The sequence below is a fragment of the Drosophila teissieri genome, chromosome 2L (genome assembly GCF_016746235.2).
Source record: "Drosophila teissieri strain GT53w chromosome 2L, Prin_Dtei_1.1, whole genome shotgun sequence".
NCBI classification, from domain to species: domain Eukaryota; kingdom Metazoa; phylum Arthropoda; class Insecta; order Diptera; family Drosophilidae; genus Drosophila; species Drosophila teissieri.
In genome coordinates this window covers 19,292,664-19,308,068 of record NC_053029.1, presented here as the reverse complement: position 1 = coordinate 19,308,068, position 15,405 = coordinate 19,292,664, and the positions used below count along the sequence as shown (strand labels likewise).

The following is a 15,405-nucleotide window of genomic DNA, read 5'->3' as shown; positions in this document are numbered from 1 at the left end:
AATCGTTGTACATTCTGTGGGGGAAAAGGAGCTTGAGAACAACAAAAGCTGGAATATAGCAAGAAAGCGATTTTGATCTTAAAATTTAGTAATTTAGATTACACCTGTTTTATCTAAAACGATCAACAGTAAGTTGGAATTAATCGAAGCTTTAAAACGCCAGGCCTAACAGAATATAGAGTTGTAAGCGAGTTAAGGACCCATTTCCCATGTACAGCAGCAGCAGCAGCAGTAGCAACAGCCAGGAAATCTAATCATATTTAAACCATATCCTATAATGTGAACTATTTTTATATACTTTACATATCCCATCGACTCGTGACTGGAATGTGCTGAATAATGGACTCCACTTTGCGGCAAACATGTGTTGACTTCTGCGGAAAACTGGCCATAAATCATTTAATTACATTTTTACCTTTGCCCGACTATCAACTCATTAATATTACCCGATGTGCCTTACTTTGTTTCCGACACCGCATCGAAATGCACATCAACGAATGCTGCGACAAATGTGAATAATTTACACAATGCCTGCTACCCGTGTAAACACCCAAACACCGCCCGAAAACCACCCATTACCCAATCGAACCACCCACATCCAATACCATCCACACCGTCCACACCGGTGGACCACCTACTCCTGTTTCTGGCACTCTGACAATCTTGGCTATTTGCATTTGATTTGCATTGCCTGAACCTGCAACTGCAACACAATTGGCCACCTCATATCCACCTCCTGGCGCACTGCATCAACGCCCGCAAAAAACCTACCCCACAACCGTCCACTTGCCCCACCTGCTCCATCTGCTCCACATGGCACCGCTGCGAATCATCAATTTTCGGGATGTCACTGCCAATTACACCTTTTCAATATTTGTGCGCATACCTTGGCGTTCGAATCCGTTTCCCTCCTCGCCGCCCCTATCCTCGCCATCCCGGTCCGCTCCTCGTGGCGTCGCAATTTTTTCGTGTGTCGGCGGCATTGGAATACAGTGGCGGAAACTACAAATCAACCGGCAAAAACGGCAACCATCGAGATGTACGCGCCCAGTTCGTATAATGACACCGTCACCGGCGAGACGCTGTCCAGCGTTTCGGAGAAGAGCGAGTCCTACTCCAATGAGGGCAGCAGCCAGCCGGAATATATTGTGAGTACAGCCAGGATCTCTACCTATAAGCCAACTATTTTTTGCATCCTTTTTTTTTTATTTTTTTTTGCCATTTTTGCCTCACTCTTCTTTTTGTATCAGCATGAATATGCAATTTGTGAATGGGCACAAAAGCAACGAAAAGGGGTAGAAAGGGGCCGGCAGTGGAAAACCGTCTGGCATTTTAGGCATTTTCCATTGCTAAATAGATGTCCTGCAGGGGCAGGGGCGTCACTTGCCATTTTCACCGGCGGAGAACCGTGCGATTTCCCCAAAGTCGTTCCATTTGAATATGGCCTTTTATCGTTCACGCCGATTTTGAATGCGCTACTTAGAACCTACATACCGAATCTGTAATCGGTATTCGGTAAAACATATTAGAAGGCCCTAACAATTTACAACCTTTCAATTCTGAAAGTGATTTAAAATCTCTAAGAACAAACGATGTGAAGTTTCAGAAATACCACCAAAAATATTTAAGGTCTGAATATTTAATTCAATCATGCGAGGCTTGAACCCTGAAAAACCTTTACATATTTTTAAGGCATCCAGTTGTGGCAGTTGGCCTTTAATAAAACCCAATTAAATTAAGTAGTTAGACAAGAAGCCAATGAGTGACTGAAGGCTTAAGAATAGCTTCAGGTGGAAAGCAAAGATGAAACAAATATGCCAGAGAAGGCATAAATATAGCTACAAGCCAGTTAATGAGCCACAAAACAAATTCAAGGCATCATAGGGTTCGGTTCGGTTCGGTTCAAGAAAGTCTGGCCAACTCTCCATGTTGAGGGTGTTCATCAGAGCAATCCCCCAGGCCTGCGGCCCTGGGTTTTCAATTATTGCCAATGCTCGAAACGAGAGCAGCCCGAGTGAAAGGCAGGAAGCGCCAGACCAGGCCCAGACCAGTCCAAGATGTGGCCCAGGAACAAATCCAGACCAGCGGAGCGGAAACGGAAGCGGCATGCCGACGTCGTCGCTAAGACGTCGTGATTAATTACGCGACGCTGATGATGATAATGATGAGCCTGCGAGTCGGCTAAGCGACGAATAAAACGGGCCCAAGTCTGGCACTGAATCTGGAGCTAAGACTGGGACTGAGTTTGCGAGGCTGCTTCAAACAAATCGTTTCAAATTATTAAAATCATTTATTATCGCCGTAATCTTGCAGCGGCTGGAAAACCACAGCAACTGCCTAGCCCGCAGAAGCTGAAGTGAAAGTATGTAAAGTGCGTAAACTGCGACCGCGCGTGTTATAAATCAGCCCCCTTCTGATCCGATCCAATCCCCTGTGTCCTTGGTTTTTGTCCTTGCCGTTCTGGGTATCCTGGTCGTCCTGGTCGTCCTGGTCGTCCTGGTCGTCCTTGGTGTCCGTGTGTCGCCGCTGTCATTGTGGCTGTCAATTACGCGCCAACGACTTTCAACGCCTTTCCCAAAGTATGCCAAAAAGCAAAGTGTGGAGTAATTACGGGGCATTACTCAAATGGGAATGGGAATATAAATTGATATATACCCGGCCACGTCGCATCTGCCGCTCTCCACACCACTCCACTCCACTCCAATTCAGCTCATCTCGTATCCTTCTCTATTCGCAGGACGAGGCGCGCAAGAAGGCGGCGTCCACGTATCTCGTCGAGGGCTCGGATATGCCGCCTCCCAGATATCAAAAGGATGGCACCCTGCCAGTCATCTATCCGAATAATATTGGTAAGTGTATATTCCATAAGACGATCTCCAAAACATACCCAAATAAAAGAGATTATTTAACAATTCAATCACTTGCAGCGTAAGGAACTTAGTTTAAATATTGCTGAAAATACCCAATTTTTTGTTAGAAATGATAATGATAGGAGAAAGTATAATGATAGGTTCCACTGTGATGAAAAATGGCTATTTCGTTTCTCAAAAATATTTTTTTTTTCATAAAAGTCCAGTAATTTGATAAATTTTTCCCTCCATTTTCAAAAGAACTGTGAGATTTTTAAACGATTTATTTCTCCCAGTACAAAATGAAAAAGCCAAAAATACGTTTTAGATAATTAACTTTCGGGCAAAACAAAGTTGGGACCTTGCACGCGCTGTCAGGACGTCAGCAAACCGACCAGACCCCTCCCTCCCTTAACCCCTAACCCTCCGTCGCCCCAACTGCCCTGGTTGCACTCGTTTTGGTTTGATTTTTATGCCATGATTGCAGTGCAATCAAAGCAAATGCTGGAAAGGAGGCAACGAAAATCGCTGGGGAAAGGGGCGAATCGGCAGAAGCACGAAATAAATATACAGAAAACGAAATCGAAGCTTCATTCGGGCGAAGGGAGGGAAGGGCGGTGTGCGAGCTGAAAATTCAATTCCAGCACAACATCTCCATCTTAATTGTAATTGAGGAGCAAAGTTTTTGTCAGTCTTGATTTTCAATTGACGTACGTAGGATATGCGATGGCCGACCCTATATATACCCTATATATACATACATATGAGCCGCTTGAGGCGGAATCCAAATCACGTGCGGCCTGCGCTAATTTAAGAAAAAACTCCAGTTTAAGGAAAGCAGAAATGGAAATGGAAGAATAATAACCGGGAAAAGGACTCGGTCTGCGTCTGAGGCACAGACAAAGGACACCGTGGCAGTCTATCAAAGCATCGAAGCCGTAAGAACAACAGGAGTTCTATAATAACAATCCGTCCAGTTGGAACAAAAGCAGAAAATGCATTTTAAATGCAAAAGCGTAGAAATAATAAAAATACATTAGCTGCAGAATTTATACCCCGAGGGAAAAGTGCCCGAGACTCTGGGATAAAAATACAATTACCTTGTGTCAACGGCATGAAAATTTGGAAAGCCTTTCCCTCCTCTTATTTTCCCCTCACTGTGCGCAACAAATAGGTGTGCTGCGAAGTTTTCCAGTCGCAACAGAGTATCTTAGGGTTTCCTTATTAATAAAGTAGTATTCACTTCACCAAATATCATTCAAATAAGTATACGTTGGGTATTACCATTTAAATTGATAAATAAGCATATATAAATCAATAATTAGCTTAGTAGCAACTAAATATGCATAAAGTTCGATTGATCATTATGAGTCCTGGCAAATTCACATCACGTGCTCATCTCTAAGAGAATCCGAAGACAAGCCCATGGCCCCCCGCTTTTCCGCCCAGAGGAGCCCCTCCCGCCCACTTTTCCGACTCAAGGTTTCTGCGGCGACACGCATAATTACGTATGTGTATGTGCGTGTGTGTTCATCTCGGGTGTTCGTGAGTACCGCCAGTTCTTTATGCCCGAAACAACAACAAGAGCACAGCAGAACGAGCTGAAAAGAAAACACGCCGAGGGAGAAGAACAACAAAGACAAAAGCAGCGAAGAAAGGCGAAAAAGAAAGCAATAAGGGAAGAGCGGAGGAGCGGAGGAGCCGGAGAGGAAAGTGCAAACGAATTCCCCACGTGGCACAAAAAATTAAAATGCTTGCCGGAAGCTGAATCTCAAACAAGCGAGCCCAAGGCTGTTGTTCCAAGCGGGCGGAAAAGCGGGTGCACCCGCCACCCACCGGGAAAAGCTGTGGGGCGCCATGCACATGAGCTGGAGGGGCGGGGCAAACGGAAATTGTTTTTGTTAGTTGGCGTCGCATTTTTTATCAGAGTTTTTTGATGAATTTAAATTGGAAGAATGCGATGGGAGGAAGTCAGAAGAACTACCAAAAAAAAAGACAGCCCGAGGGGTTTTTGTTTGCCACCCCGCCAACAGTTGCAATTCCATTTACCATTTATACATTTACACGTGGAAAGCGCCAGAGCCGCACTTTTAATGAGGCCCCTTTCCACACGTTGCCACGTTAATGAGCAGACCAAAAGCAACAAGTCCGCTCTGCTGACCCACTTTCCGACCTTGAACGAGTGCAAGTGCCCGCTGGAGCACTGCGGAATCCCTTAAGCTCCCTCCTTTAGATAAATCATATTTCATGGCGGGCCCACTATTTTTCAGCTTTACGTAAAACATTCCTTATCCTTGCCCCCACTTGGCCCAATGTTATTAATATCGAATGAGCTAGGAACTAGGGCTCCTGACCCGGGCAACAATTATGCAGCTGGCTCAGTCCCAAATTGGAAGGAAATACACAGTTCTTCGTTCGGCTTTTCTTTTCGCCACAACAATGCGGCGCTGATCGAAAAATCAATAATTCATGAGTGACTGTCTTTTTGGGGAACACGCCCACATGTGCGGAAGTAAACAAGCCGCAAGATGAACAAGGCCCAAACTGGAGTCTACCACAAGGTTTCCTTCGATTTGTCGTTGTCAGGCAGCCGCAGGCTGGCAACTTTGCCCGGGAAATGCGACGGTTATGGTTGCGACGGCTAAAGGTGCCTCCCCACCGAAACTCTGCGATGTCACAGTCTATTTTACAAAATTACAAATTTGTTACGTTTGCGGCTTTCACGCCTCTGCGGCTGACAGTCGCTCGATTTTCACCAAACGTGAACGTGGCCGTATGTCGGGACAATTTGTCACGCCGCAAGCAGGTGGCCTTATGGCCAACTGAACTGGAGACTCCATTGACATTTGCATATTTATTGGACGGGCTTATCAGCAATGTCGCAAGCATTGCAATTAATGACCGTCGTTTTCTTTTCCTTTCCGGGCGTTTGCACATGAAATTGGCCAGAACGAAGCAGCAAGTTGTTGCATGCTACGTGCACTGTACATCTATACAGGTGTGTTCTTGCAATTCGCAATATCATGCGTTCAATTCAGTGGGTATTATCAAAGAGATGTGTATGCATTGTTATTTGCATCTATGAAACATTGACGAACTTGGTTCTTACAACTTCCGCCCACCTAGTGGAGCCACAAAGTTGTACTTTGGTTTTTTGAATAAATCGGACTTAAGGCTCTACTTTATACAATACACATTTTTAAATACAGAAATATAACTAATTTAAATCGGATAAGTTATCGAAGTTCGATATGAGAACATAGCTGCATATTTTTCGAAGCTTAAAAATTAAAATTAAACTTTGCGTTTTGCGTTTCCCCTTTTGCGGCTGGCCAGCCAAACGGCGTGCTCCGCTTATGGTCGCAATCAAAGCTTAAGCCATAGCTACGTCCGTATAAATGCCCGTATATGTGGGAAAAAATATATAGGAAAATAATCAGTGGGGAACAGTAGAGCACACCCATAAAAAAAGAGAAGGCATTGGGGGTACTGGTAAGCCATTTAAATCAACCCGGAGCAGGCTGAAGTGGGCTTATGGCCACAAAAAATAGCATCAACGTATATAAAATCGAGCTCACTTTGACTTAAGCACACACATATTAACCAGATACTGTTTTTCCATCTTCGTGTTTTTTTCCAGTGAACGCCTGTACACTGCCGCATCCCAGGCACAATAATGGCAGCGCCGCCATCCACATGACCCGGGATGATCAGATGCTAATCAGCAAGGGCGTTTATATTCCGTCCCCGTCGCCGGCGCCTCCGCCAGATGGGTCCTACTACAACATGAACAGTGACAGATACTTGTCCTATCCGCCAATGGTAAGTGAGATCAATGAACACATCCCCCCTTCCCTCCGGCAAGGCATCGCTGGCGGGGATTTGGCTGAGACCCAAGCTTAACGAACGCCAGATGCAGGCTTAATTGCCCGCATCTGCAGTTACCTTCTTTGATCCGCTGCCATCTGGCACCACCGACATTCCTCGGTCCGCGCCCAGCTTATTGCGCTCAATTAACCAAAGTTTTACGAAGGACACTTGCCACTTTGCATCCCGCCATGCGAGGCGTCCATAAATCCAAGTATCGATCTGCATAGAGTGTATCCCCATCCCCACCCCCATCCCCATCCTCTCCCTCTGCCATTTAACGCGCTTCGACTTTTATAATCCGCAACACTGTGGAGACAAATGACAAACTTAAAAGCATTATAAGTAATCCCTTGAAGCAAGCTGCACTGCGTTGCTGCACTGCGCGCAGAGAAAACATTATTTTCCCCAGACAACAATTTAATATCACGCATACGCCGCGTACGGCGTACGGCGTACGGCAGTGTGGCTTTTACAACGAAGGAACGCCCCCAGATGCGACAAAGTTTTTGGTCCGCATCACTCATAAAGCTCTGGGAATTCCGGGGCCAAGTTCTGCCCCCGTTTCACGGCAGCACGGCATCCCGATTCCACCTCCGAAAACCACCGCCGCCACTCAAGGACATGCGATGTCCATTCCATTCCAAGGCGGATGCCACACATTCGGCGCTTGTCGCATTGCCTGCCAATATAAATTCCCTGAATCTTACAATAAACATGGGGAAATCAATTTTTGCAATTTATGTTTCCGACGCTCCCTTTAGAGAGAGAATATACGGAATAAGCGTCGTCCCGTCCCCTTGGACTTGATGACTCCTGGCACTAAAGGGGTGCCAATGCGACAGCATAAGACGACATCCGACGTGGGGTGACAGTCAGCCCGTTTATGTGTCCTCTCAACTTGGCTGACGCTCCATAATTGTATAAATTAGATGGGGAGGGGCATCGAAAGTGCAGCAACAGCAGTGGACAGTAATATCCAAGGGATATTACTACCGACCAGCACCACCATCTGGCTGCACAGCTAATATAATAATATTTATGCTTAGCAGTTGACCATGTTTATGGGCTTTATACGATTTGTTAAGCTATTCAATTGTGTCCCGCTCCCAGAGAGTACACAGTGAAATGATGTGGTCCCGCCGGCTGTCGGGACTGCCACTGGATGCGGTAGTGGTAGTGGTAGTGGCCATATCAAGTATCCACTGCCACAGCCCAGTAGCCAGTGCTCCGTCATCGTTCTTTGCCGTCGCCCGACATGGGACTAAACCTTTTGTTTGCGGTTTTTAGTCAACGAGGGAGAAAAATTCAATTTCGGTTTAGTTGGTCAACAATGACATCCCATATGTGCGGATGTATGTCTATATACACATCTATTCATCCATCCACCCACTTCACTTGTGGCCCATGTGGAGCAGCCACTCCTTCCGCTTTGTGCGCCCGGCCTTTTGCCATTTCACATAAGAAATGTTTTGTGTGGAAGCCAAATTGAATTATTTGATAAACATCATTAGAAAAATTACAAAATATACAGAGCAGAGCAGAGCGGAGCAGCCGAGAAGCCGAGCAGTCCCTTCGCTGTGGCTTCCCCAAAACATTTGGCCAGCTCTAAATTACTTTTCGAAGAGCATCTGTCTCCGTTTCAACTTCAGTCAGCGCCACGTATCCGAACGTCCGAGCGGACAGTAAATGAATAAGGACAATTTATAACAGTAAATCAAATTAAATTTCAATTGGAAAACTTGACAAAAAATAGAGAGCGAATAAAACAAAGCAAATGGCCATCTAACAAAGTTACAGCACCGTTTTGCACATTGCTCCCCGAAGAGGAGCGCGCACAAGGCTCATCCAGCCCATCCCAGCTGCCCATCGGAATCCTCTGTCCGGCCACTGTAATTGCCCATCACAACAGAATCTGGCCGTGGATGCGGATTAGATTCAGCTCTACCAGTTTATCACAAAGCGCTGAAAAGTGATTGAGCAGCTTCTTAATCAATTTATGTTTTGTTGTTGTGCAGCGCCATATACATATGTGAGCAATAGAAATGGGCTTCCTCGAATTGATTTAATTCGGCATTTCATTTCGGCATTTGTTTATGTGTTTAAGTGTAAAATAAAGTACAGCTTAATGCAATCTCCAACTTAGTTAGATTGTTGTTGGGGAACATTTCGTCATTCACCCAATTCTTTTAATTTAGTATTAAATTTCTTATTAATTTATCTAAATGCATTTGCTTTTAGAAAATGTATTTGCTTTGATAAGTAATTATCTTATTAATCTACCATTCAGAAGACCTTGTTTGTATTTGTTTATCTTTAAATTTATCATAGAAAAGTATTTATATTCAATGACATCAGTTGGTCTTTTAATGCTATTGGCTTAATTAAAATCTACAGATTTTAGTTTTATAGATCGGTAATAATTCGATTTTCGTATTAGGTTCATTTTATATACTAGATGGATTAATTGAACTTGATCGAGTTTAAAGTTGGAGCTATAGTTTTTCTTTTACCTTATTCAGTGAGCAATCTTAGGCCCACAAGAAGTACGATTGTAAATTATGTTGGTATTCTTTGAGAAATGCCTTTTCGCTGCAACAGGATGCCGGAGGTTCAGTACCTCGATGACTTCGACTCCCTTGGCCTTGTCCACATCCGTCCATTGGCACGCAAAGTGGCCCGAAGTAAATGCAATTTAAAACAAGTTGTGGCCACACCCAACGAAGCCAAAACCAGAATGCCAGCCCACCCACTCATCCATCCGTTGCGGTGTTTTTGTCCAACCAGCTTGTAACTATTTAAGCGGCAATTTGTATTTTATTGCCAACTTTGGTTGGCTTCCAAGGCCAGAACACCAAGTCGCACCCCCACCACGTCAGCCCCGAAATGCTCGAGTTTCATTTGGCTGGCGTTGATAAGTTAAATGCTGACTGCCGGACGCAGTTGGAATCCCTATGTGGACTGGACTACGTGCATATGTGGCTCCGGAGCAGCCAGAGGGCAGGGACTTGACTTCAGCTGGACAACTTAACTACGGTTCACTTTGTTAACTTGAGTTCTGCACAGTTTTAAATTCAATTAGTTTTCGTGCGGGCGAACTCGGGATGCGGATCCGGATCTGGTTCTGGTTCTGGCCATTGTCTGGCTGCCACTGACCTGTCAGCTGCAAAGGAGCTGGAAGAGGAGGAGCATCCGTCAGATACTTTACGCACTGGGGCCCTGTGGCTGTCATCAAAGCGAGATAGCAGAGTGTTTTGTTTTAAAATTCAGGGTTGGGTAAGGGAGAGCGCTGAGCGCAGCTGAAGCCGATTAAATAAATAAGGGGATCCACTCCTAGTGGGCCATAATTTTATTTTCGCTCCCGCTCCGCGAGACTGAATTGGATTCAGAATAGACTTGGCCCGTCGGCGCCGTTCCGTTGGCCTTAATGTGGAAAGTTTATTTTTTATGGCCTGTGTGGAGATGCCAATTGGTTATTCTATTTACCCGGTATGAAGTTCCAACTCCTGCAGTAACAACAATAATGAGCTGCGGCCGAGAATTAGCGAGTGCGGCACCCGAAAGCCTTTAAGTGGCCAAAAGTTTTCAGGCAGCCCAATGGAAACCCTTTACGCGTCCAAAACTTGACACCCTGGCCCATCCTGAGCACCCAAATCGCCTTGGCTTTGCTCTGGAGCTCTCTGGGACCCAAGTTTTCGTTGAAGACAATTTAACTTTGCAAACTGATACAAAATGTCCGCCCTGGACTACTTAAGTCCACATCCAAATCCCGTTCCCGTTCCCGTTCCCTATCCCAATCCGCGCCACTACCTTGTTAATCAGTGTTGTGTCCCTAATGTGTTGCGGGATGTACTTGCGCCATGTTAATCTCCGAGAGTTTTCAATTCCGCAATCGTAGGTACTCGATTCCCCTTAATATTCCAATTAGGTGCCCGCGCCAAGTTTGCAACTTGAAAAGTGTACGTGATGCAAACTTGGTCTGAGCTCCTGGTCTCACGGACTCACGGACTCCCAGACTCCGGACTCCGGACTTCTGGCATGCGGAACTGCTTCCTCAACTCGACACAAAGTGTCATGTCAATTGAACTAGAAATCCACTCGCAGACAGTTCGCTTTTTTTTTCCGCTGCCCAGCTGAGAAGTTGTCAGGAAGTTGTATTGTATAGGAGCTCCGACAGAAGGCACTGTCATAATTACGGCATCGTTAGTGCCAATCCTTGCTTTAATGCCGTTCTGTCAAGGAAAAGTAGCCAAAGGATTCGTGGCACGGATAGAGTCCAGGGTATTTGAGGCGCGGCTTAGAGCGGACTTTTGTTTGCGCTCCTCATTGTTTCATATCTCGGGCGACAGTTTAATGGGAAAACTTTTGCCGCTGGGCAAACACAGCAGTTGTTTCCCGCCAAGAAGCTGCTTTCGAGATGAAGCCGCTTTGCTAAGCCTACACCCACTTAATCCACACTGGAAAAACAAAGAGGCTCCCAAAACAGAAATAGTTCTAAAGATTAAAGCTAGCTAGTCCTAGCCAAAATGTATCCGTTACGAGAGCTTCGGGCCAACTAAGCCCGCGTATTTTAGTGTTCTTATAATAACGGAAAAAAGTTGCTAATCATTACTCCATTCTTAATGTCAGTGCGTTTGCAAACGCAATCAGAAATATTTATTATATTTACATTGGCAAATAACTCAAGCTAACAGCTCAAAAAAGCTCAAGCTAAGTAACTAACATCAACTGCTCACTGCTGTTTTCCAATGCACTAATGTCGTTCTTCGCCTCCATATCAAATTTTAGGAATACCCAGCAGCCCTGGACTTCACCGCCCAACCGATGGCCATGGCGCACCTGCAACCCATGACGGTGACCTCGCTGGCCACCAATGGAGGCCCCACGCTCATCGGCAACGGATCGGTGGCAGCGGTCGCCGGCGGTTCAGGCACCTTGCGGCGGGGGATTCTTCGCGGGGTCGTGGGCGTGCCTCAGCCTGATGTGACTCACCACACGTCGACGGTGGGCAGCAGTCCGATGCAGATGCTGCACGACCTGCACCCTGTGAACCTCAGCGCCTCGACGCTCACCACCAGCACCACCCTGAATGGCAGTCTGCCGACGGCCACCGCCACTCTGCCACGCCAGCCTCACGGAATCCTCAAGGATCCCAATCGCAACAAGCAGCAGCATCAGCATCAGCAGCAGCTGCTCAATGCCAGCCTGGTGGGCGTGGGAGTGCCGGTGTCGGCGCCCCTGGGCAGCCTGCAGATCCTCAACCTGCCGCCGGCAAGCGGCGGCCTGGGCAACAACTTGCTAATGACCACCAGCGCCTTCGACCCGACGGCGGTGGGCATGAGCAGCTTCGGGGCAGTAAGCCAGGCCGGCGGCATCCCGGTGACCTACACAGATGCGGACGGGCACCTCGTATAGCTGTAGGCTGGAACTGGGGCCATCATCAACAGCAGCAGCAGTAGCACCACCAGCTGCAGCACCACCGTGCGGATCCTCTCCGGCAGTGAGCCCCGGTTCTGAGCAACCAAGTCGTCCTAGACACCCCCCAACAACAGCATACTCGTGTCTGTATCCAACCTACTCGCCAGGATGTAGCTAGCGTAGGAGCTTTCTCTTCGGCTCTCTTCTCGGTCCGCCTAATTTCCCCTGTCCGGCAGCCACATCCACTTGCCATTACCTTATTCAAATCAGCCAGCGAATTAGTTTATGTAAATTTCCACCCAGTTCTTACGGCTTCCCGTCAATGTGGGTGTTTATTTAGATAAGGATTCCGAGGAGGCACCGCCACTGTGGGGGTGAGCATAATTTCGCAGAGAGTTTTACTAATTAGCCGGCAGCAGGAGCAGCCAAAGCAGCCAAAGCAGGCGAAAATAATTTGAAATTTCCTTGGGTGGAAAACGCGAAACGGTCCAGATCCGTTTGACAGCTCCCAGGGGCGTGCTTTGGCTCAAGTCGGCTGGGCACGTGATTGCCCTGGACGGCGCCGGCGGCCATGGTCGTCGAAAGTTGAAGGTTGACAGCCGCTAGCTGCCCGGCAACCCCAACCCCAACCCCAGCCACATCACAATCCCCATCTCCATCCCCAGATCCAGATCCCGAGATGCGAGTGCTAGATTCGCCACCTCCCCTCAAATGGGGCAGATGGAAAATCTGAGCGCGGAATGGGAACGGGGCGCAGTGTCGCAACCACAGTGGAGCCTACTTAACTTAAACACTTTAGGAGCGGGAAAGTTTAATTGCATAAATGTGAGTTTATTACATTTCTTATTGCCCCAAATGGGGTTTAGTTTCTCTTTAAATATTCGATGAATTTCATATAATTTAAAACTGGAGGGGAGAATAGCACTTTGGCCCTATTAAACAGGGGAAAAGGATTCGCAACTGTTTGCTAAGAAACCCGAGGAAGTCTTTAAGGAGCAGTATTTTCGCACTATTGGTGAATGTAAGCTTCGAAAAACCAAAGCACTCGCAAGGTTACGCCATGGAATTTAAGTTCTCCTATTATGCGCATATCGCAAAGATATAGATGAAAGGCGGCCACGCCCATGGAGCCATTGCATGCAGAAGCTGGCTGTATCTCTATTCTATACAACTGGCATTCGAGTGGCACTGCCGCCCATAAACAGTTTTCATTTGCCACTCGTCGCAGCTCAGCGAGCGTGACATACCAATCCTGGCCTGCGTTGCCATTAGCTCTTCCAGTTCGAGACCAGAGGAGTCCCGAAATCCCAAGGACACTCGGCGCTGCGCACGCCCTCCATATCCGCCCCCTATATCCTCAGCCACATCCGTATCTTTGACTTTGTAGCCAAGTTCTTGAGATCCTCGAGCGCAGTGCATAATTGCCAGCAGCATTGTGTGGATTTTAATATTCATTTGGCTGTAATTGCTGGATTCGGGCGGGATCACGGGGAGTGCACTATTGCAGCTGCTAGCTCTCAGTGGATTATCGCAAATGAATAAATGCCCTGATTTCGGGCATAGATAGCAGGAAGCAGGAAGCAGGATACAAAGAATGGAGGAGCAGGAGGGCCTTGTGCCAACACACAGTGTGTAATTAAAAGTGAAATTATCTTTGAAATTAACTCACGCGTAGACAAAGACGAAGGCAATGGTGAAGAGGATGGGTAAGGAAGAAAAATGCGCGGAAAACTGAGGATGAAATTAAGAATGAAGAAGGGGCAACTTTGTGTGAAGACACACATGGGTGTGTGTTCTGCTGTGGGGTTTTCCGCTATTGAGTAATGGCGATGGCAGTGGCCAGATAAAAGTTAAATGAACGGGAAAATAAGGAGCATTATAGTCGGAGTCTGGCGAAACCTGTTGTGTTCCTTGGAAAGTGTGCTGGAGGACGGAAGGTGGCCAAAGGACAGGGGCAGCAAGGAACCTCTCTCTATACCGATATGTGAATGTATAGCTTGTGCTGAACTCTACGAGCAGTGCTGCCAAATTGCATTAATAATTAGCATTTAACTGGTAGTCCTAAGTAGCTAAGCCGAAACAATTTCGAATCACTACTCAATCAGCAAGCCAAAATCTTCAAATTGTACAATACCACAGGGCGGAAGCCGAATAGCAAGGATGCCGATTAGAAATAAATAATTAACGATTAAAAGGACAAATGCAGGTATATCGATACAAACACACGGAGAGTCATTGCAATTCATAGATGTAAAACGTAGCGTACAATTTCGCATCTCTTTAATCTTAGATCCTATCCCAGCATACCCTCTAAAAGAATGGAGCTTGGCAGGGAATTCCCCACATATACATAGGAATAACCGACTCGTTGTTTTCTTAGGGATAACTATTGATTGCACTCGAACTAAATACTCCACGAGGGAACTGTGTCCTCACAAATCTTGTATGTCTTCCCCAGCTTATCCTGACCACTGTTGATTGTCTTTGGTTCGATACGAAATACGTATTAATAGTTACACATACTTTAGTTTAGACCTATGGCACTTATCGGGGAAGTAAATAAGACTTATTGTAGATAATTACGTTTAAAACAATTAACAAACACGAAATAAAGTTGTTCAATTTGTATTTTTGCCAAAGAGATATTTGTTAAACAAAGAGCCGATAACTTGCAGCTAGATTATGAGTGTGCTTGTTTCACTTCGCTGTGTTTAATTGTTGTACGATTAAATTATAGTCTCTATGCATATGCTTCATTTTGGTAATCCCCTCATACGACCCTAACGTTAACGTAGCTTAATTGGAGCAGCGGCTGATGGCGATGACACACAAGACTTGAAAACCGAACCTAGGCTAATCTTAAATGTTAAATGCTAATGGAAACCGAAATCGAACACGAAATATAAACTTATGCGACTAAGTGTGTAGGTGTGCGTGTGTATAGAGCGAATTATTTGCCAGTGGATGTGAATGTTTTTATTACACTAACTGAGTTATGTATTTTATGTAGTCTGTATGGGTATATCTATAACTACAATTAACTGAATGCATTGTACAGCAGTCGAGGGGAAAACAATAATTAACAAGGCGTAAGTTCATTCGAAACAAAAACGAATATAAATTAAACGCATAGTTCATGAACTCAAAGCATAAGCCGCCACTCAGAAAACTGTATAAAATGAGAACAAGTTCTTTCGAAAAAAATGATTGAAAACTATGGAAATAATGCATATGAAACCTACTGCATTTTTAAAAAAGATCTGTTAACAAA

At 45.9% G+C, this 15,405-nt stretch overlaps 1 protein-coding gene and 1 long non-coding RNA gene across 3 annotated transcripts in view; one reads left to right on the top strand and one right to left on the bottom strand.

The window, feature by feature from the left end:
- Positions 1-15,405, top strand: part of LOC122611446 (nephrin) — a 57,252-nt gene extending 41,847 nt beyond the window's left edge. For both annotated transcript variants that reach the window (XM_043784552.1, XM_043784561.1), the window contains 4 exons: positions 994-1,148; positions 2,738-2,849; positions 6,490-6,671; positions 11,505-15,405. In XM_043784552.1, the coding sequence (XP_043640487.1) occupies positions 994-1,148; positions 2,738-2,849; positions 6,490-6,671; positions 11,505-12,131 (1,076 nt within the window). In that variant the 3' untranslated portion in view covers positions 12,132-15,405. The remainder of the gene's footprint in view (positions 1-993; positions 1,149-2,737; positions 2,850-6,489; positions 6,672-11,504) is intronic.
- Positions 2,721-4,085, bottom strand: LOC122611467. Its single transcript, XR_006325519.1, has 3 exons — positions 3,950-4,085; positions 2,888-2,952; positions 2,721-2,832 (listed from the first exon to the last, which is right to left on the bottom strand). It is a non-coding gene; the product is annotated as an uncharacterized LOC122611467 (long non-coding RNA).